Source organism: Canis lupus, chromosome 21, assembly GCF_003254725.2.
Source record: "Canis lupus dingo isolate Sandy chromosome 21, ASM325472v2, whole genome shotgun sequence".
Lineage (NCBI taxonomy): Eukaryota > Metazoa > Chordata > Mammalia > Carnivora > Canidae > Canis > Canis lupus.
Window position 1 is genome coordinate 44,945,066 of NC_064263.1, and position 23,666 is coordinate 44,968,731.

The 23,666-nt window shown below is 38.9% G+C and overlaps 1 protein-coding gene across 6 annotated transcripts; it reads right to left on the reverse strand.

Annotated features, from left to right (window-relative positions):
• Positions 1-505: 505 nt before the first annotated feature.
• On the reverse strand, positions 506-14,035 carry CCDC179 (coiled-coil domain containing 179). Of its 6 annotated transcripts, none has more exons than XM_025459787.3 (4): positions 13,849-14,002; positions 13,033-13,073; positions 12,066-12,165; positions 506-670 (listed from the first exon to the last, which is right to left on the reverse strand). In XM_025459787.3, exons 1-4 carry the CDS (start codon positions 13,981-13,983, stop codon positions 662-664), a joined length of 285 nt encoding a protein of 94 aa, XP_025315572.1. In that variant the 5' UTR covers positions 13,984-14,002; the 3' UTR covers positions 506-661. The 6 variants fall into 6 exon arrangements, with proteins under 6 accessions (XP_025315572.1, XP_025315571.1, XP_025315569.1 ...); XM_025459786.3 differs by having other exon boundaries at positions 12,066-12,170; positions 13,029-13,073; positions 13,849-13,993; XM_025459784.3 differs by having other exon boundaries at positions 13,029-13,073; positions 13,796-13,980.
• Positions 14,036-23,666: the final 9,631 nt, after the last annotated feature.

A 23,666-nucleotide genomic window follows, 5' to 3' on the forward strand; every position in this document is an offset into this window, starting at 1 on the left:
GACCTCTCTGTTGTGTTCCTGACCTTGTGGGTTGAGACCTGATGTGTGGCCCAATATGTGATATATTCTGGAAAATGTCCCATGTGCACTGAAAGAAATGTGTATTTTGCTGCTTTGGGATGGAATGCTCTGAATACATCTGTTAAATCCATTTGGTCCAATGTGTCATTCAAAGCCCTTGTTTCCTTGTTGATCTTCTGCTTTGATGATCTGTCCATTGCTGTGAATGGGGTGTTAAAATCCCCTACTCTCATTTCTTTAAGTTTGTTTTTAATTGATTTATATATTTGGCTGCTTCTAAGTTAGGGGCATTTCCCCTATTATTAAAGCATAATTCTAAATCTTTAGATAAGTCATAAATTTAATTGTAAAACTTTAAAGAGGAGTATATCACTTTTAAAGGCCTGTACATATTGTTTGTTGAAAAGCAGCAAATCTCAAATTTACCACAGAAAAGAAAGTGGTAATTAGTTATGGTCATTAATAAAATTTTAGACTCAATGTCTTGGATGTCAGATGGTTGCACTGCTTTTATTTTGCTGAAACAACAGAGAGGTGTCTTTATTTTTCAAATGAAGTCAAATTATGAAATGCCACTTGATGTCATAAATGCACATATTTTGGTCTGGCATGATTTCTTCCATACAGACTTCATTCAGCTTTATGTCCACTGGAAGAAATTAAAATACATAGATATAAATTCAATTAAAATGTATATAAGGAAACTTATACAAAGTTTATACATAGTAATAAATCATCTGGAAAAGATCTCAAAGGGAGTAGGCTTTCTTACACAAAGGAATTTTTATAAAGAGCTAGAAGTGCTATTCTAAATTATTGTAACATCACATTAAGATAATAGCCAGATATGAAAAGCACTTTTATGAAATAACTCATATCTGGGAATGAGTATGATATAAATTTTTTTTCTTCTATGAGTCAGATAACAAACACTACAAGGAGGAAGAATTTGTAGAAACCAAAAACAACAGGTTAGAGAAAAGGTTAAAGTCATTTCTAAACATAATGGATGTGACAGGGATGTTAAAAGGAGTTTTCTTTTCCAGTCTTATGATCTTTGGTTGGCCAAGAAAGCATACTATTATATGTATCCATTGAGAGTTTTTAAGTCTTGAAATGAGTTGAAGTGAGCAACAGGGACAAATAAGTAAAAATAGAAATATCAGTATTGGCAGGAATTTAACCATAAGAGAATATTTCATGATTATTTTAATATCCATGATTAAGATTATTAATAAAATAATTAAGAGGCAGTTTTGGTATAGAGACTTTAGACAGACAAATATCAAAACAAAAATACTTTGTCAAACTTTTTACAACTGAGTGCTCTATCCTCATCCTCTGTTCTACTGGGCCCAACCCATATGTTAAAGATACTTATACGTATGGACTCAGATTTTTATTTTCATCCCAAACCATTTAAGTTGTATAAATACTGCTATATTTTTTTGAAGCCAAAGATCAGTTTAAGAAGAAAGAAAAATAGAAGAGGGTGTTAGTAGGGATGCTGCTTATAACTCAACAATTTGCAAAAGGTTTAAAGGGAAAAACAGTGAAAGGATCAGTACAGTTTAAAGATGTGTTATTCTGTGTGTCCTGGTTTTAGTGCTAGTCTAACAGTCATTACAACTTTGCAACAAGATTATTTAGGCAAATGGGGAATAAATACTTATGTTCATTTATAACAATTTGACATTGCTGTGACATTCTGATCATATGTTACACAACGACAGTCCACAATGATTTGGAAATCAAACCAAACCAAATGAAACAAAATTGGTCCTGACCAAATTTGAGAAGCACTGAGAGTTCAAGCTTAAATATGACACATTACACATCTTGGTCAATATATAGAAGAAACACTAGAATAGACTGTTCACAGTACCTCCTTGCTATTATTATTCTTTGGTGAGTCCTGAGAGGCCCTTTAGCATAGTGTGTACTTTGGGGCTTTGAGCCCCTGATGTTCTTTCTTGGGAAAAGGGTGTATTTTCTCTTCTACAGGATATCTGAACTTTCATTCTGCGTAATACGGCCACAGGAAAAATATCTAGATGTTTTGAAGACAATTCCAAGAATCCATGTAGTAAGGAGAATAAGTACTAAGTACCAGATTGAACTCAGGCTTCTCACGTATCATGCGTTTTGTTTTTTATATTTTTATAGAGACATTTTATTTGTCTTTGAGAGCTCAAGTGTGTTGTCTGTATAATTGAGATAATTATCTCTAATTGAGATAGAACAATTCTGTAGGCATTTCTACATAAAACTGGTAGCTCAAGAAAGAAAGGAGGGAGCTTTTTAATGGAAAAATCCTAAATGGTTTGGTGTTGAGGAGTAAGTCATGAGGAGAAAAGATTGATGGCACAAGACATCTGAACTGGCAGTGAGATAGAAAAATTAGCCAAATTAATGTGTGGAAATTAGTCAAAAGTTTAAAGGGCTCAGAAGTGGTAATTGCCATACTCAACAGAAAGATGGTCTCAAGAATCACTGCTCCCTCCCCTCCCCATATCCCATATAATTATATTTTACTAAGGGATAACTATACGGATGTAAGATACATTGTGCAGACATATCTTAATATCTTAATGCATATCTGAGAGACCATGATTATGTGGATGGTATTTCAAACACTAACATATCTGCAAGAGAAGAACTGTAGATATTTAAGACAGTGCAGTAACTCTAGAAGCTTGAGGATCCTGAGTTTCTAGGTGGCAATGCATAAGGCCCCTTGACTATGCAAAGATAAATAGAAGAAAAAAAAGCTGAAGGGCTGAACCATTACTCATAATTTGTATTTACTCCAAAATTAAGAGAGGAGGGTGAATTATGAAAGGAGGACCATCACAGCCCAAAAAAAGAAAGTACTTTATTCCACACTAATGGAACCTCAATTCTTGTCAGAGCAGCAAAGAAGCCAGTTCAGCATTTCACTACTCTAAATGTACTTGCAGCTTGGGGTGGCCAGGGACTCAGTTTTGACCAAAGAAATATAAGTGGGGTTTCCAGTCTGACATGTCAAAGAACTTGGAAATCATCAGTCCCATCCTCACAAGAAAAATGCAGAACAAATGGAAAATCAACATCTCTTCTTGGATCCATTAGAGAATTGAGATCGTGGGACAAGCTGCTGTGCTGGAAACTGGAGACACAACGATGCTGCTGGAGCTGATACTGTTCCAGTAGGAACACTCAAACCTCAACAGATGAATTGCTGAACCTCATGATGGATTAGCTTCAAAGTTAAAAACTTAGAGTGCAGGGGTCAGTCTTAGGGAGGCCCCCATATTTCCTTGAGTCTTACCTCCAGGAGCCCCACCAGGTCTTACTGCAATAATCAGGAGGAAAAATCTCCTTTTGCTTCCAGCAGTGGGAGGGGAAAAGCAACTATTTTGAAATTCTTCCAAGCTCTCCTCCTTAATAGGGACTGTCCTCAAGGGAAACCATTTTATCACAACTTAATGAACCTGGGTTTTATTAAACCCTTACTGACCTAGGGAAGGGAAACAGCCAAATCTATACTCTTCTACATAGCAGAAGGAAATACCCAACTCTAGTCCCCTGTAGCCTTCCTGTTTCACTGAAGGGTAAGGGTAGCTAAGTAGTTGTTGAGAAAGTCATGTCCTAGGGACACAGGCTCACTAAAATGTTAAAAATCTACTCATAGGCCTATAATATGCTTCTCTTGCTCCAACAACTTGCCACCACATTAATAAGTCTCCTATATAACATCAAGGAGGTCAGCTTAAAGAACTGCAAGCCTCAGTTCTTATTTAAGAAAGAGGCTACAGGGGAACCCAAATATAAGAGGAGACACAAAAACCAGGAATGAATTTTTACCTCTGAAACCACAGCTACAGAAAACAAAAAAACAGCCTAAATCCTAGCCAGATAAACACAAAACCTCACATTAAAGACTTATCTATCTTATTTTCTAACTTAATCGATCATGTCTGGCTCTTAACAATAACAAAAATATAAGACATGCTAAAAAGTAAAAAACAAAACCAAAAAAGAAAACTGTCTAAAGAGACAAAGCAATCATCCAATCCAGACTCAGTTATGACAGAGATTTTGAAATGATCAGACTGGAAATTTAAAATAATTATGATAATTATGCTAAGGGCTCTAATGGAAAAGTGGACAAGATGCAAGAACAGTTTGATAATGTAAAGAGAAAAGGAAACTAAGAAATAATCAGAAGCAAATGCTAGTAATTCAACATTTCTATTCAACATCATCTAGAAGTCCTAGCTAATGCAATATAAAAGAAAATAAAAAGAAACACCTTTCTCAACTAAAAATGTTGCTTAGTCAAAGTGAATCCCAAAAGAACTCAAAGGTGGACTTCAGGAATTTCTTATTGTCTTTGTAAAAGATGGGCTGTGAAAATAAATGTTTAATGCAATTCTGAAACTAAAATAAATAAATAAATAAATAAATAGAAAAAGGTATACAGATTGGGAAGGAAGAAATTAAACTATTATTCACAGATGATATATTTATTTATGTAGTAAATCCCAATGAATCAACAATAAGAAAAACAAAAAAAATCCTGGAATTATTGGGCAAGGTTGCAGGATATAAGTCTACTACAGAAGAGTCATTTGACTTCCTATATACTGCTAATGAACAATTTGAATTTGAAGTTAACAACAGAGTACCATTTACATTAATACCAAAAAAAGGAAATACTTAGATATAAATCTATCTAACAAAATATGTACAGAGTCTGAATGAGGAAAACTATAAAAATTTGACGAAAAAAGTCAATGATCTAAATAAATAGGAGAAGCCCAATGTTCATTTACAGGAAGACTCAATTCTTTCCAAATGGATCTATAGATTCAACACAATTTAAATCACTCAAGCAAGTTACATTGTGGATTTTGACAAGCTGAATCTAAATTTTATATAGTAAAGCAAAAATATACAGAGTTGCTAACAAGCATTGAAGTGAAAGAACCAAATTGGAAGACTGACACTGCCAGACTTCAAGATTTACAGTAAAGTTATAGTAATCAACACAGTATAGTAATGGTGAAAGAACAGATAAATATTTTATTCAGTGGAATAGAATAGACAGCCTGGAAATAGACCTAAATAGTTAGTCAACAGATCTTTGACAAAGGAGCAAAGGCAATACAATAGAGAAAGGACAGTCTTTTCAATAAATGGTACTAAAACAAATGGAACAACATCTATATGCAAAAAAAAAAAAAATCTAGATACCTTGTACTTTACTTTTCAAAAAGTGACTCAAAATGTATCATAGACCTAAATGTAAAATGCAAAATTGTAAAGCTTCTAGATAATACAAGAGAAAAATCAATGTGATCTTGGAGTTTTTAGATACGATACCAAAAGCATGATCCATGAAAGAAATAATTAATAAATTAGACTTCATTAAAGTTGAAAACTTCTACTCTGGGAAAGATACTATTAGAATAATGAAAACAGTGGGAAAAATATTTGCAAAAACACATCTTATAAAGAACTGGTATCCAAAATATAAAAATGGCTGTTAAAACTCAATAAGAAAGTGAATTCAATTAAAAAGTGGGCAAAACATTGAAATAGACATTGTGCCAGAGAAGCTATACAGATAGCAGACAAACATATGAAGATATTATCAATAGTATATGTCAACAAGGAATTGCAAATTAAAACAATGAAATATCACTACACACCTGTGAGAATGGCTAAAATCCAAAACACTGATAACATCAAATGTTGGCAAGAATGTTGTGGAACAGCAGAAACTCTCATTCATTACTGTTAGGGATGCAAAATTAACAGCTACTTTGGAAGACAATTTTCCAATTTCTTACAAAACTCAACATAGTTTTACCATATGATCCAGCAACTGTACTCCTAATTAGCCAAATGAGTTGAAAATTTATGTTCATGCAAAAATCTGCATATGAATATTTATAGCAGCTTTATTCATGATTACCCAAAATTGGAAACAACCAAGGTGTCTTTGAATAGGTGCATGACTAAACCATTGATTCCATTGTTTCCATTGTTTACCATATAAACAATGGGATCATATAAACAATGGAATATTATTCAGTGACAAAAAGAAATGGGTTGTCAAGCCATGAAAAGATATGAGGGGACCTTAAATACATATTACTGAGTGAAAGAAGCCAATTTCAAAGGCTCCATACTATAAGATTGCAACTATATGACATTCTGGAAAAGGCAAAGCTATAGAGACAGTAAAAAGTTCAGTGATTGCTAGGGCCTTGAGGCAGGTGAAGGAAGAGCAAAGGGTCAAAGGTGGCGCACAGAGATTTTTAGGGCAGTGAAACTATTCTGTATGGTACTGTCAGGGTGGATAAAGACGTTATGCATTTGTCAAAACCCATAGAATTATACAATTCAAAGAGTGAACCCAATGTAACATATAAATATATATATATATATTATCAGCTTTATTGAAGGAAAGTTGACATACAGTGACTTGTGCATATTTAAAGTGTGCAATTTTAAAATATTTTAGCACATGTATACTCATGAAACCATTACCACAACCAAGATTATATATATATGTATATAAAATATATATAACATATTTCTAAATATATAATATAATATATAAAAATATATAAATTGTATATAAGTATATAAAATACAAATATATTTTATATTTTTATTTGTATATAAATATATATTTATATATAAAGGAGGCTCTTTTTCTGCCTAAAGGGGAGTTGACTCAGCTGCTGGCATATGTTTCTTGCCTTTTGTCCTATACTGTTTTCTCCTGGAATGTAAACACAATGTTTCCTATTGTAGAAGCCTTTGTGAGACCATGCAAATGACAGTCACGTGAAAAGTTTGAAGGATCATAGAGACAGAGAGAACCTGGAACTTCTTTAGTGATTTTTGGAACCACCATGTCAGCTATAGACTGCCTAGGTCAGGAGTTCTTCTTTGGAGAAAAACTATACTCCTATTTGGTTAAGCCACTGAAATTGAGTTTCTCTTATTAGAACCTAAAGTTAGCAAATTACTGATTGCCATAGCTATCCATTAGCTGTGCTTATATTTTTTTTTTCTAAAAGAAAACCAACAGAAAAAAATCTTAATTCTTAGAAATATATTTTTCACAAATCTTTTCATAATAAAATATAATTCTCATCCTCAAGATTGCCTGAATAAGGCCAGGGCTCAGTACAAAGTTGAAAAGGAATGAATGAGGAAATGGGGATTTTCACCCTGAAGAAAACCTGAATATGAAGGAAGGTAACAGTTTTGCTCAAATACCTGAAGGGCTTTAAAATGGAGGGCCATTGGATTTATATTTGACTATGAGAAATATAATTAACACTACCAGTAAAAAACTCATGGAAGCAATATGACAGGTTATGTGGAAGCACTTTTAAATCCATGTCAAAGCATATTTTTGACCATAATGCTTTGAAACTAGAACTCATCACAAGAAGAAATTTGGAAGAAACTCAAACACTTGGAGGTTAAAGAGCATCCTACTAAATGATGAAAGGGTCAACCAGGAAATTAGAGAAGAATTAAAAAGATTCATGGAAACTAATGAAAATGAAGATACAACCATTCAAAATCTTTGGGATACAGCAAAAGCAGTCCTAAGAGGGAAATACATCACAATACAAGCATCCCTCAAAACATTGGAAAAAACTCAAGTACACAAGCTAACCTCGCACCTAAAGGAACTGGAGAAAGAACAGCAAATAAAACCTACACCCAGTAGAAGAAGAGGGATAATAAAGATTCGAGCAGAACTCAATGAAATAGAGACCAGAAGAACTGTAGAAGAGATCAACAAAATGAGGAGTTGGTTCTTTGAAAGAATTAATAAGATAGATAAACCATTAGTCACCCTTAGTAAAAAGAAAAAAGACTCAAATTAATAAAATCATGAATGAAAAAGGAGAGATCACAACCAATACCAAGGAAATACAAATGATTTAAAAACGTATTATGAGCAGCTATATGTCAATAAATTAGGCAATCTAGAAGAAATGGACGCATTTCTGAAAAACCACAAACTACCAAAACTGGAACAGGAACGAATAGAAAACCTGAACAGGCCAATAACCAGGGAGGTGATTGAAGCAGTCATCAAAAACCTCCCAAGATACAAAACTCCAGGGCCAGATGGCTTCCCAGGGGAATTCTATCAAACATTTAAAGAAATAATACCTACTCTACTAAAGCTGTTCTGAAAGATAGAAAGGGACGGAATACTTCCAAACTCGTTCTATGAGGCCAGCATCACCTTAATTCCAAAACCAGACAAAGACCCCACCAAAAAGGAGAATTATAGACCAATATCCCTGATGAACATAGATGCAAAAATTCTCAACAAGATACTAGCCAATAGGATCCAATAGTACATTAAGAAGATTATTCACCATGACCGAGTGGGATTTATCCCCAGGATGCAAGGCTGGTTCAACACTCATAAAACAATCAATGTGATAGATCATATCAACAAGAGAAAAAAACAAGAACCATATGATCCTCTCAATAGATGCAGAGAAAGCATTTGACAAAATACAGCATCCATTCCTCATCAAAACTCTTCAGAGTGTAAGGATAGAGGGAACATTCCTCAGCATCTTAAAAGCCATCTACGAGGGATCCCTGGGTGGCGCAGCGGTTTAGCGCCTGCCTTTGGCCCAGGGCGCGATCCTGGAGACCCAGGATCGAATCCCACGTCGGGCTCCCGGTGCATGGAGCCTGCTTCTCCCTCTGCCTGTGTCTCTGCCTCTCTCTCTCACTGTGTGCCTATCATAAAAATAAATAATAAAAAAATTAAAAAAAAAAGCCATCTACGAAAAGCCCACAGCAAATATCATTCTCAATGGGAAAAAAACTGGGAGCCTTTCCCCTAAGATCAGGAACATGACAGGGATGTCCACTCTCACCACTGCTATTCAACATAGTACTGGAAGTCCTAGCCTCAGCAATCAGACAACAAAAAGACATTAAAGGCATTCGAATTGGCAAAGAAGAAGTCAAACTCTCCCTCTTCACAGATTACATGATCCTGTACATAGAAAACCCAAAGACTCCACCCCAAGATTGCTAGAACTCATACAGCAATTGAGCAATATGGCAGGATACAAAATCAATGCCCAGAAATCAGTGGCATTTCTATACACTAACAACAAGACTGAAGAAAGAGAAATTAAAGAGTCAATCCCATTTATAATTGCACCTAAAAGCATAAGATACCTAGGAATATACCTAACCAAAGAGGTAAAGGATCTATACCCTAAAAACTACAGAACACTTCTGAAAGGAATTGAGGAAGACACAAAAAGATGGAAAAATATTCCATGCTCATGGATTAGAAGAATTAATATTGTGAAAATGTCAATGTTACCCAGGACAATTTACACATTTAATGCAATCCCTATCAAAATACCATGGACTTTCTTCAGAGAGTTGAAACAAATCATCTTAAGATTTGTATGGAATCAGAAAAGACATTGCATAGCCAGGCAAATGTTGTAAAGGAAAACCAGAGCTGGGGGCATCACAATGCCAGATTTCAGGTTGTACTACAAAGCTGTGATCATCAAGACAGTGTGGTACTGGCACAAAAACAGACATAGATCAATGGAACAGAATAGAGAACCCAGAAATGGACCCCCAGCTCTATGGTCAACTAATATTTGACAAAGCAGGAAAGACTATCCACTGGAGAAAGTACAGTCTCTTCAATAAATGGTGCTGGGAAAATTGGACAGCCACATGCAGAAGAATGAAACTGGACCATTCTCTTATACCAGACACCAAGATAGACTCAAAATGGATGAAAGATCTAAATTTGAGACAAGATTCCATCAAAATCCTAGAGGAGAACACAGGCAACACCCTTTTTGAACTTGGCCACAATAACTTCTTGCAAGATACATCCATGAAGGCAAGGGAAACAAAAGCAAAAATGAATTATTGGGACTTCATCAAGATAAAAAGCTTCTGCACAGCAAAAGAAGCAGTCAATAAAACTAAAAGACAATCTACAGATGGGAGAAGATATTTGCAAATGGCATATCAGATAAAGGGCTGATATCCAAGATCCATAAAGAACTTATTAAACTCAACAGCAAAGAAACAAACAAACAAATCATGAAATGGGCAAAAGACATGAATAGAAATTTCACCAAAGAAGACCTACACATGGCCAACAAGCACATGAGAACATGCTCCGCATCACTGGCCATCAGGGAAATACAAACCCAAACCACAATGAGATCCCACCTCACACCAGTGAGAATGGGTGAAATTAACAAGACAGGAAACCAAAAATGGTGGAGAGGATGCGGAGAAAGGGGAACCCTCCTGCACTGTTGGTGGGAATGGGAGCTGGTTGGGCACTCCTGAAAACTGTGTGGAGGCTCCTCAAGGAGTTAGATAGAGATGCCCTACCACCCAGCCATTGCACTGCTGGGGATTTACCCCAAAGACACAGATGCAGTGAAAGACCAAGACACCTGCACCCCGATGTTTACAGCAGCAAGGTCCACAATAGCCAAACTGTGGATGGAGCTACAGTTCACTTTGAAAAACTGGATGTTGTCACCATTTATGACCGCTTCATTGACCTCAACTACATGGTCTGCATGTTCCAGTAGGATTCCATCCTGGCAAATTCAATGGCACAGTCAAGGCTGAGAACTGGAAACATGGCATCAATGGAAAGCCCGTCTCCATCTTGAAGGAGCAAAAGCCCACCAACATCAAATGGGGTGATGTTCTTGCTCAATATGTTGTGGAGTTCTCTGGTGTCTTCAGTACTATGGAGAAAGCTGGGGCTCACTAGAAGGGTGGAGCCAAGAAGGTCATTATCTCTGACCCTTTTGGTAATGCTCCATGTTTGTGATGGATGTGAACCATGAGAAGTATGGCAACTCCCTCAAGATTATCAACAGTACCTGCTGCATCACCAGCTGCATGGCCCCTGTGGCCAAGGTCATCCATGACAACTTTGGCATTATGGAGAGAATTATGACCACAGTCCCTGCTATCACTGCCATCCAGAAGACCGTGGGTGAGCTCTCTGGGAAGTTGTATCATGACGGCCAAGGGGCCGCCCAGAACATCATTCCTGCTTCTATTGGGGAAGACAAAGCCATCCCTGAGCTGAATAGGAAGCTTATTGTCATGGTCTTCAATGTGCCCACCCCCAATGTATTAGTTACAGATCTGACCTGCTACCCGGAGACAGCTGCCAAACATGCTGACTTCTAGAAGATGGTGAAGCAGGCATCAGAGGGCCCCCTCAATGGCACCGTGGGCTACACTAACCAGGTTGTTTCCTGAAACTTCAACAGTGACACTCTTCTACCTTTGATGCTGGGGCTGGCATTGCTCTCAATGACCACTTTGCCAACTTCATTTCCTGGTATGACCATGAATTGGCTACAGCATCTGGGTGGTGGACCTGTGGTCCACACGCCCTCCAAGGAGTAAGAGTCCCTAAATCCAGGGAGAGTACAAGAGGAAGAGAGAAGCCCTCAGTTGCTATAGAGTCCTTGCCTCAATTCATTTGCCAATGCACTGAGAATCTCCTGGCCTGGAATCCGTCTCAGACCCCCTAAAGAAGGGTTTAGAAAGCCCTACCTTGTCATGTCCCATCAGTAAAGTTTACCCAGACAAAGAGATTTAAATAATAGTTGAGATTTTGATTAGAGGAGTTTTAAAGTAATCTCTCAGACTACACCTACACTATTTCTCAAAGGAAAGAGGAAAGCCAAAATTTAGAGTACTACATAAATTAAAGAAATCTTTTGCATTTAAGGACCTGTTACTTTTAGTGAAGTCTCTATATTGTACTTATTTTATTTTTTTTAATTTTTATTTATTTATGATAGTCACAGAGAGAGAGAGAGAGGCAGAGACACAGGCAGAGGGAGAAGCAGGCTCCATGCACCGGGAGCCTGATGTGGGATTCGATCCCAGGTCTCCAGGATCGTGCCCTGGGCCAAAGGCAGGCGCCAAACCGCTGCGCCACCCAGGGATGCCTATATTGTACTTACTAGGAGTCCTGGTTCTGGAAGAGGAGCAGGTCTTGCAAACCGTTTATTAAATTTCCTCTTCTCTTTCCTTATGTTTTTCATATTCTCAATGCGTTTATCTCTGGACTTTTGGAAAATTAAAGGGAAGGAAGACAAATTATACTTTTTATAACATAAAAAGTTAACATGCTGGTTATATTTTTGGTTGGTGCCAATAAAACAAAGATAAAAAAAAAGATAAACACAGTCAGTGGATATGGTTTACATAGCTACATAAAAGTAGGAACAAATCTATTTTTCAAATACGGGGTTCATAGATGAAGAAAACCCATCGGAGCATCTCTAGAGTTTTCAAGTGAGACTATTTACTTTTGATTCCCACTTCAGCAACGGTAGGATCTAAGGCTCATGGATATATATGTTTACTTTTGTCTTAAAAGTAATGCTCATTAAAAAAAACCCAAAGGGATTTTCTTTATAGAAATAAGAAAACAAAACTCATGCACATTCTTTAGTTCTCTTAAATGCTGCATATGTTAAGCAGCGATTTTTATGTCCCCAATTGTGTGGCCTCCATAAGTAGCAGAGATCTCAGGGTCTAACTGGAATGCTTTGAAGATAATGGAGCATCAGGGTGCAGGTTATATGAATAAGAGAAACTTTTATCCATTTCCATTGGGAGTACACTTGGCATAATGGCTTTGAAAACTATGTCACATTACTTTATAACAATGAAAAAATTGCGTTCCCTACGATCCAGCCATTCTATCCCTATTACGTTAAAAAACAAGAATATTAAGCATTTAAGTTATCCTAGTTAAGACTCATTCTCATAGTGGTCTCAAGATCCCAGAGTCCCATGAAAGGTGACACTGAAGCATCTAGATAATAAACGTTCTATCATACTGGAGACCACTAGGCATAAAGGAACATAACCAAGGTACAATTTTAACTTATTTATTGAATTATTTATTGAAACATTACCTGCCTTGCAGTGACTTCCGAAGGATGCTGCCATCTTGGCCCTTCCTACACAAAAGGTAAAATGAAATTAAAACAAAACAAACCACACACACACACACACACACACACACACGAGCAAATAGAAATACTAGTTATTATAATAGGAAGCCTATGCTACTTTTTTAAAAATTTATGTAACATATGGATATTATCTCAATGGCAAGAGGCAGGCTCAGAATAAGAACATTAAGGTAAAAATCAGGGTGGAGGATGGCAATAGTGTCATGAACCACATGGAGGGAGCATGTAGAGTACTGAGATTTATCATGAAGAAAAGGGTGGACAAGAAATCAAAACATGTTTCTGCCGGTCCTTGGGGTGACCGAGGAGCCCCAGCAAGCGGTATGGTTTTCTGAGATATGAGGAGCTTGGCTGTTTAGTTTGTGGGGTTCCCACACCTTCTGCTGATTTCTAAATTGTACCTTAAATACCTCCCCCGCACCTCATTTTGATCCACTTGTTTAATCCAAAGAGCCAGAAGCAATGTCCTGCCCTCATCCTCCCCAATATTGAGAAACTTCCTGCCTCCCCGCTCTGTCAGCCCCATGCCACCTCTGGGGCAGAGCAGTGGGTCAGTCAACAAACACCCTGCTGACTGTGCCTGACTTCTAGAAGCACTTGAGGTGGGGGCTTTCCCTGCTCCTAAGTGGGTCCTGCAACCCAGGATCTCGTCTACTTCCCAGGGACCCCCAAACCTGTGCCCCAGGACCACCCGCTGTGGTCACAACCTGATGGTGGGAATCACAGGGCCCCAGGGCGAAGGGGGGCCCTGGGCACTCACGGGGTTCACTTGGATGGCATCATCTTCTGTGCAGCACAGGCACATGCTGCTAAGGCCCAGGCTGGACAACCCCTGCAGTGACCAGGGCTCACCCTGTCCCCCGCCTGGCCTTGCCCGGGCCCCACCCGGCCCCATCACAATTCCCTTTGTCCCAGGGCCACGCCCTTGCCCTTGCCCCCAGCTTCCTGCCAGACCCATCACAATTCCCTTTGTCCCCGAGCCTCACCCTTGCCCTAGCCCTCACTCCCACCCCCAGCTCCCCGCCTGGCCCCGCAGGCAAGGGCCAGGGCCCAGGTTGCCACAGTTCTCCCAGCAGGCCTGCTCCCACCAGCCCGAACATGGTCGTTCCATCGTTTTCTTACTTCTCAACCTCTGCCCTCTTCCTGGGGAGCCCCCTCGGCTTCGGGAGCCCTCTGGCTTTGGTCCCTGGCCCTGCCCCTCAGCCTGCTGTTGGGGCTCCCCATTCCCTCCCCTCACTCTTGGCCCCATCCCCCTGCCTTCTCCCTGTGGACTGCTGCCCTGAAGGAAGGGAAATGGGCTTTGAGAAATGCCCCAATTACAGGTTGCCCATGACCACCAACTTTTTTTCATTTGAAGATTTTATTTATTTGAGAGAGAAAGAGCACAAAAGCAGGGGTGAGGGGCAGAGGGAGAGGGAGAAGCAGACCCCCCTGCTGAGCGGGGAGCCCAATGTAGGGGCTCCATCCCAGGGCCCTGGGGTCATGACCTGAGCAAAGGCAGACGCTTCACCAGTGGAGCCACCCAGGCACCCCCATGATCGCCAGCTGGAACCGGGTCTTCACCATTGCTTCCCACCTCTTTTGTGTTTGCCTAGATCTTCCTTTTTTTTTGGACTCTACGGCGTTCTCTTCAAACTGTCTCTCCTCTGTTGAAACGTCTGAGCCCACACAGCTGTTGCTTCACACACGGAGCTTGGCTAACAGGACACCAGAGCTTGTGCTCAGCACTGTTGGATGAATGTACATGTATTAAGTCGTCAACTCCTTACAACAACCGGAGAGAGTAAGAGCAGTAAGAGCATGATTATTATCATCTGGGAAATAAGGCATTAGCGTGTTAAATATCCTGCCTGAGGTTACGCCATTAGAAGCTCTGCTGGGACTTAAATCCACAAAGCCCGCTTCCAGGCCTGTGCTCTTCCACCTCCGTGCTATGCCACCAATTGCTTCGAAAAGCCCAGACTGGAGCTACCTCACGTCCTTACCACCTTTAAGTCTGTCACCTCATTTGTACCCATATTATCCTTTCCCTGTAATCCTGTGAAATGGAAAAAGTTAGTTGCCCCTCTTTTTGTCTCCAGTAAATCTGTTCATTTTTGTTCCCATCTTCTCAGAGATCCTGTGTAAGATTATTCCCTCCCCTTGTTACCCAATCTGTATTGTCTGTTTTCTTTAAACAATTAACTGCAATACGCTCAAGTCATCCCCTATTGAAACTAATAAACCAAAGCCCTTTGAAAAGCAACTAATTGTGACCATTGCCCATTTCCTGTATTTACAGTAAATAATAAGCACCGCCTGTGGTTCCCATCTCCTCTTCTTTACATGAATCCAGTGCAATATTGCTCTGCAACCTGCTTCCTACTCTTACTACCCCCACTGGTACTTGTTTTAAAGTGGTCACTGGTGATCTTCCTACTAAATTCAACAGACACTTTTTACCTTGTGGCTTTTGCGCAGTGTCAGGAACCACAGCCAGTTCTCTTGGGAGAGTTAGGCTTAGGAAAATGAGATAATCTTGCCCACCGATAGTGCTTGAATCCACTGACCACTTCCTTCCTGAAGTTCTCCTGTCTGGGAAGAATACGACTTTATTTATTTATTTTTATTTTTTTAAGAATACGACTTTAAAGAATTATGTAATCTCGCTCATGTTCACAATCCAGGAAATGACTTGAAATCCTGTGCTGTCTTCACTATCTCATGTTACCTCAAGAACATATGTTTCGGATACTTACTCTTATATATCTTGCTAGGTCCTGGGAATATAAAAATGAATAAGCTGAATTACTGCCCTGAAGGCAAGTCAGATAAAATAGCAACAAAAAAACAGGAAAACGGCGTAATTGGGAACACTAATAGGGGACACATGTTGTGCAGAAATGCAGGAGCCTCTGATTCCGTCTAAAGATGAAGCCTTCAGGGTCATGCCAACATCATTGCGACTGGGGTAGCCAGACTGGCCGCGGATAATGGTTCCATCCTTCTGAGTTCCTCATCTACCTTTGCCTTCCAGGAATGATGTGTCCACAGGTGGATTCTCCTGGTGCCACCCCTGGGTTGGATAATATCTTTAAAGCAGTTGCATTGGGTTTAAGGACAGAACCTGAAAGTGCCTGTGGAAGTGCCTGAGCTGTACTTTAAAGGATGTGTGGGGGTTCTAGAGCCAGAGTGTTCCTGATGGACAGAGCAGCCTGTCCAGATGGCAGGAGTAGGGCTTTGATGGGATTTGATGAATGAGTAACTACTGTCAAGGGGTTATCACTCTTCATTCATCAACTTCTCATTGCCTTTCCTCCTCCTTTCTCCTGCAGAGCAAACAAAGCCACCAGGGCTGAGGTTGAAATTTGTTTGTTTGTTTGTTTGTTTATTTATTTATTTATTTATTTATTTATTTCAAATGTATTTCACAGGACTCAGGCCCTGTGAGACGGCTGCAAGGGAATGTCTCTGAGTGTGATGTCGGAGGCTTATGGGGACTTGGGTGGTGGGACTCACAGGGAGTCCACATTCTGCCTTCATCGCCTTCACTTGAAAACTTTGTAATCCTGGCCTATTAATGATCTCACATCAGCTTCCATTCTCCTTTCTACATTTATAAGACGGGGATGATAGTATCTAACAACATAGGTGTTGGTTCAAAAACTCGGGAATTTCCCTGGTGAAATCTGAACCTGACCCCTGTTCCTGGGAGACAAGGAGAGGCAGGCGGAAGAGGCGGCCCCTCGCCACTCCAGGTTGGCAGGTGGCAGGTTCAGTAGGTAAGAAAACTTACAAGCGAGGCTTGCCTTGGGCGCTCAAAAGATGAGTAGGTCTCTGCACTTGCCCACTTGAATCTTGGAGGTTTGAATAAACGTCTTAATGGGGTTTGGGTACCTCATAAGCCTGTAGGGTCTCAAAAGCACCTTACTCTCTCTCAAGGCTGTGTCCTTGACGATGGCTTTCACTATAGAAACAGTAGCTAGAACGTATGCATTCCAAAGACAAAGGAGGGGGTGAGAAGCCTCTGGCATTTTCAGGGTCCAGCTCTCCAATCAACTGTAGTCACATCCTTTCCATGAGCTCCTCCAACAACAGAGTTGCTTATGAGCGTTAAGAATATTAGAAGTTGGGATCGAGTCCCACATCGGGCTCCTTGCAGGGAGCCTGCTTCTCCCTCTGCCTGTGTCTCTGCCTCTCTGTCTGTGTTTGTCATGAATAAATAATTTTTTTAAAAGAATATTATAAGTAAGGAATTGGGGAGTTCATTCCTTACTAACTGGGGAGTTGCTCAATAATCGTAGTTACCTTTTACTATTGAATCATCCAACTGGAAAGAACCTCGTATCTCATCCGGTCCAGTCTCCCATCTGATGCTTTCATTCTGTCCATGTGTTGATTCTGTGGCAGAGCCTTCTTTTGGTTGAATGAATGGATAGGAAAATCAGGGCAGTTCCTTCAGTTTTTTGTCGTCTCTAATTATAGGAACCTGCTACTTCGCTGGTGCTAGGTCTGTCCTCATGGGCCTCACAAAATAAACTAATTCTCCTCCGCCTGGTGATGAGGTTGGGGAAGAGGCTGAGATTGTCAGACTCCACAGCCTTGGAAGAGGGGCCCCCACAGGGTGGGAATAGACCTCCGAGGAGGGGAATATTGTCAGGCTGAAGTGGTACCGCAGGACACTGGATGAGGGGAATCCTTTGGGAGCTGAGGCTCAGAGATCTCTTAGGAAGGGGCATTCTCAGCTGGCAGGGGCTGTATGATTAAGGGCGAGCCATCAAACCATCTCTGGGTTGTAGAAAAAAATAGAAACTGGAAACAACTGCTGGTCAAGACAAATGCTAGTGCCAGGTGGAGCGTCGCCACTGGCGTGACACGGAGAGCCAGAAACCAGGCACCAGGAAGATCCTCCTCCACTCCACTCACCTTCCAATCTTCCTCCAGCATCCTCACCTCCCTCGCCCCCTGCCACTGGCTGAACCTACCAGAGCTTGAGCTGGCTAAATTCCCAACTTTTTAATTCTAAAGAGAAAAAATATACAAAGTCCCAGCCCTACTTGTAATACCGTATCACAAGGTAGGCCACGGAGGGGCAGGTCTAGAGCTGAAAGGCAACCTGTGAATGTGGCACAGCAACCAGAATGGCCCCGGATCACCTGCGTTAGGATGGTTCAAATCTCCCCACTATCCAGGTCGACAGCGGTGTTGCAGGACGGTCATCACTGTGCTGCATGAGCACAGAGCTCAGAGTGTGATATGACTGAGAGTAAAGGGGCCAAAGCATTACCTTCCCAAGTGTGGTCAGTACCTTTGCATAAAAACTGTCCTTGCAAAAATGGATAAATTTCAGCTATCAAATAAATTATGAAAACTCCTTCTGTTTGTCATGTTTAATTAGTAGAGAGCTGCTTTTCTCAAGGTCAACTCCAGAAACTATGGGCATTCCAAAATGTTTATAGTTTTATGTGAAAAACAAACAAGCACCTCTTCTCTTTATGCAAACATGGATACCAGGTTCATAGAAGTTTGGAACCCTGTAGGTTAAACAAAGTTAAACACGTATCTCTACTGCCAGACAACACAGAACCTATAATAAAGGATTATGAATTTCTAGAAGGATATATATTATACATTGTTTCTCCAACTTATTTGCTTTTGGGACCCTCTTTTCAGGGGTCTTATATATAGAGAATTCTAGATTAAAGATAGCAGTTGTTTTTGAATAGCTAAGTATTATTTTATATTACTTTAAGTATGGCCTTGGGGTTTTTTAAATGACTTTTTCCAGTTTTAGAGAGGTATAAATGACAAAATCAAATACATTTAAAATGTACAATATATTTCGATATATGTATGCATTATGAGATATTTACACAGTTAACACAATCATCTTACAGTTACCTTTTTTAAAATTTAAATTCAGTTTGCCAACATATAGTATTAATTATTTTCTGATGCAGTTTTTGATAATTTGTCAGTTGGGTAAAACTCAACGCTCATCGCAGCACATCCGTGCCCTCCCTAATGCCCTTACCCCATCCTCCCACCCACCTCCCCACTAGCACTCCTCAGTTTCCAGAGTTAGTCAAGCCTGGCCTTGTTATGTCATAAACTACATTGATGATTCTGGATATCAATATGTAAATCACAATTTTGTCACATCCAATGATTTTTCTCCTTTTCTATCTAAGGAATGTTTGCTCATTTATTGATGTCTAAAATGTCTGTTGCATAATGCAAAGAAAATTACCTGTTAGGATGTTTCCAGAAGGTAGCTGGTGTTTTTATTCTCTTTCCCTGAGTATTTGATAAACAAATATACACTGATGAAGCCGGTCAAAGCAACATGGCACCAATGAATGCTGTATCTGTCCTAGGTAGATGAATAAGATAGGATTTGTGAAATTGAACAGTGACACATTGTTCCTTAGTTTAAATATTAAGTGTTTCTTTCATTTTTTTTCAAATGAAATCATTTGGTCCTTCACTTTTCTTCTGCCATCCCCAGGATTTTAATAAAACTTGGTTATTAGTAACAGGATTTATAGAAATATTTTAATATTTCATTTACACCTTAAGAAAAAACAGCTCATCCTACTTGTTTGATGTTTCCATAATTAGATTTTATTTTCGTAAATTTGTACAAAAATAGTGCAGGTTCTTAAAGAATTAAGTTGTAGGCTTTTCTCCGTAAATGAAACAACTTGTTGCAGAAACACAAATGGAGTATCAACATTGGTTTATTTTGTACCATTATTCACAGATTTTCTGTTTTATCTATTTTCTGAGTTCCCAGAGGGTCATGGAACCTATGCTGGGGCATTAAGAAAATTTAATTATTTGCTTTGACTTCAAAGTTTATCTTTTGTTCTGAAACTGTTTTATAAGGTAAAAGGGACACGTGTGACTATTTCTACATTCAGGGTTTCCCCGTGACTTTATGAAAAGGAGGAAATCCTTTTCAAGTCCTAAGAGTTCAAACACTGAAAATATTTCTTCTGGTTAAAGTCTGTTCCTTTTCCACAATAAAATGCTGTTTGTCTGCTTAGTACGAAGGACGTGGACAGATTCACCACCCCTTTGGACCATTCTTTCATTCAACTGATCTCTGTATCCACCGAGTCCTCTTTTTGTTCTAGAATCTGTGCCTTGCGCTGAGGTTTTTGTACTGAGTGGGCAGATAATGAATCTTCTGTGAATGGGACCCCTTTAAAATAATACCAGGGTGCAGCCAACTTCATGGTTGTAGGGTCTGTGCAAAATACACAGGGAGTCATGTCTTGAAAGCTCTGTTCTTGTGGTCTTAAACCTCTTATTTTTTAATAGCTCTGTGTTTTTATTTGGCACTGGGACCTGCAAATCACCTAAGTGGTCTTGAACCTACCTTTCAAAGTTTTTGAGAAATTGTCTGTCTGTCTTTCATTGCCATGTATGAGTTTATAACAGATTTTTTTTTTTTCTGTACTTGGGCAATTGTATGGTGAAATCTAGGTTATAGACTTTAAATTTGTCTCTATAATAAGTTACATGTTTTTAGATTCAACTTGGTCCATCCTGTCAAGAGTATTTTTTGTTCTTCTTTATAGCACCACACCTCCCTGTCATATGCCATGAACCCTGCTGCCACTCAAGGAAACTTGCTCCTAGGTTGTTTTGCATTTATCTGCATTTCAGCCTCTTTACCTTTGCTGACTCTGCACCTATCATGACTGCCCCAATATAAAACTAGGTCTTTCCTCAAAATTATTCCTCAGAAGAGATTAAGTCACTTTATGCCAGAACATTATGAAGTCTCTGTGTTTTAGAGCTATTTTTCAATTACTTGAGCTTGAAAAAGTTAAGTTTTTCAGAAAAATATATTAGTTAGGAATGGCCTTGGTTTCTTATCTCCATCATCCTGAAAGGCAGATCTTCACACACAAGAATAGGGTGGATCTTCAGCGTTTTCCAAATGCCATTATCAACAACGCAAAAAAGACTTGTTGTGCTACTGGTGATCAACTTTCACAGCAAAATTTAAACAATCTTTTCCCTACTAAGGGTGATCTTCAGAGAGGGACAGAAAACCCTAGTGGTTTAATTTCTATCTGGAGAAATCTTCCAAAGGTGCCGATATTTTCATGTTTCATCTTGGAAATGTTACAAATCTAAAGATAACCTAATAGTGGATTATTTAGCAGGATTGGCAGTTAACTGTCTTGGAAAAAAACAACCCTGAATTTAAGAATCTAACACTAATTTTCAGGAAATTATTAAAGCAAAGGTGAAATGAATGACTTATAGTCATACTTTTTAACTGTTGAGTACTTAACTTTTCATCTGAATAGGGCATGCCTTAAATGGCTGTACCGGATCCATCTTTATTAGATAGAATCCATTTCTAGAAATTATCTATTGAAAGTAACTGGATGTGGGTGGCTCATCGGTTTAGCGCCGCCTTCAGCCCAGGGCCTGATCCTGGAGACAAGGGATTGGGTCCCACTGTCGGGCTCCCTGCATGGAGCCTGCTTCTCCCTCTGCCTGTGTCTCTGGCTCTCTCTCTCTCTCTCTGTGTGTCTCTCATGAAAAAATAAGCAAAATCTTAAAAAAAAAAAAGTAACTGGATGTGAGTGTCAGTAATGTTCGAGACTCATGGTCTCTTGTAGTAAGTCATAGCTCCTCGTTACTCTCCATTTCCTCTACGTTTACACTGTTTTATTTGAATTTACAGGGACAAAAAAGTTAAAGGACTTACTTGAAGACTCTTCTTATTCAATTTTTTTTTTTTGCCATCTATGGTTTATTTAGTTTATACTTATTGGAAAAAAGTACGAGCAATTTGTTTTTAGAGCAAAGGTTAATTAAGAGTTGAGTTGTAGTAATAAAGAAAGAGTATTTAAAAAGTCTTAAAATTTCAAATGATGAGGAAAGGTGAGCACCCTAAAACTATCATCCTGCGTAAGAGGAGATAATTGTATTCAAGTTCACAAGGGCAACAAATCTCTTCTGCATATATTCTCTAGTTTTGGCTATCTTAAAATTTTCTACACGAGGTTGCTATTTTGAGGACACATGAAAATACATAGTATAGAATTGGGGGTTCAAATAGAGCACGGACCTATTTGGTAAGCAAGACAATGTAACCTTATTGAAGTTACACTCATCTCTACTGAAGACCGTTATTTCAAGACATCTGATTCCATCTTACCTTAGATCTTTAATTAGTCTACCAAAACTTAGCATCATAGAGATAAACATGAATTGCTCTTGCAATTCTTTGTACAATCACAGGAACATTAAGAGCTGCATCAGTATTTCATGGAAGTCGTTTTCCAGGTAGCAGGAACTGAAAACTCAGCGTGGGAAATGATTCTCACTTTGTATTGAGAGACATAATGACTTGACTTTTCTAGGAAAGAGAAGAAGATGTAAATGCAATGTATTTTCTTATTTTCTTTCAAGTGCCCATTGAATGACAAATACAGATGCCAGTGATTGTTATACGGATACACAAACTTAACTTAGTTTGTCACAACAGTGAGTAATAGCGTTGTATTAAATAATAAGTCCTTTGGAAAGCCCCCCCATTCCTATCTTCATGTGTTAGAACTGACACAGCAAACAGGTTAAACTTTATTGAACATATACCGTATTTAAGAAGCACTCTTCTGGGCACGTGGATTGATTTCTTCAATAGGATGGCAGGTTTATATATATATAAAAATATAATATATATTTAAAAATATAATATATATAATATATATAAATATATATATACAAACCTGCCATATATATACATATTTTTTTGTATTTTTTATTGGCGTTCAATTCAGGTTTATATTTATATTGTATTCATATAAATGATATGAAGAGATCTTGATATTTATAATACGTTCCTAAGTTTTTCAATTAGAACTCTTTCAGAGGGTGTTCATTTCACTTGAGCTCCATAAAGCTTGAGAGGAAAGTAAAGTATATATGAATCCCTTTATTTTATGATTGAATTGGCTTGTTTATTATTATTATTTTTTAGAGAGAGCATGTGAGTGTGAGGTGGGAAGCAGAGGGAGAGGGAGAGAAAGAATCTTAAGCCAACTCCATGCTTGGCACGGAGTGGCTCAATCTCATCACCCTGAGATCATTACCTGAGTCAAAATCAAGAGTTGGATGCTCAACCTCCTCAGCGACCCAGGTGCCCCTATAATTGATTTTTAAAAATGGAAGCTCAGTGACCTTAGAGGAACTAATGGAGGCCATTCCATCCAACATTAATTAAGTCAATAAATATTTCTGGAGTATTGTATTAGTATTCCTTTATTTGCAAGAACAGAAACAAAGTGAAAGGGATTCTTTTTCAGTCTGCATGCTTGGGAAATACAGGAGGAGATCTCCTTCAGTCAAATAATAATTATTGGTTTCTATTAGCATTGCTTCCTTCTGTAGGTTGGCCTTTGTCTTGCTGCAAATAGGTTTTTCTGCGGACAATGGGGATCCCTAGCACCTGCCTCCATCCTGCCAAGTTACTATCCTTTGTGCAATTTGACCCACAATCTAAGAGAAAGTCCTTTTGATGAGAATTCTGATTGGCATATATATTGCCAGTTAAGAGAACATTTGAAA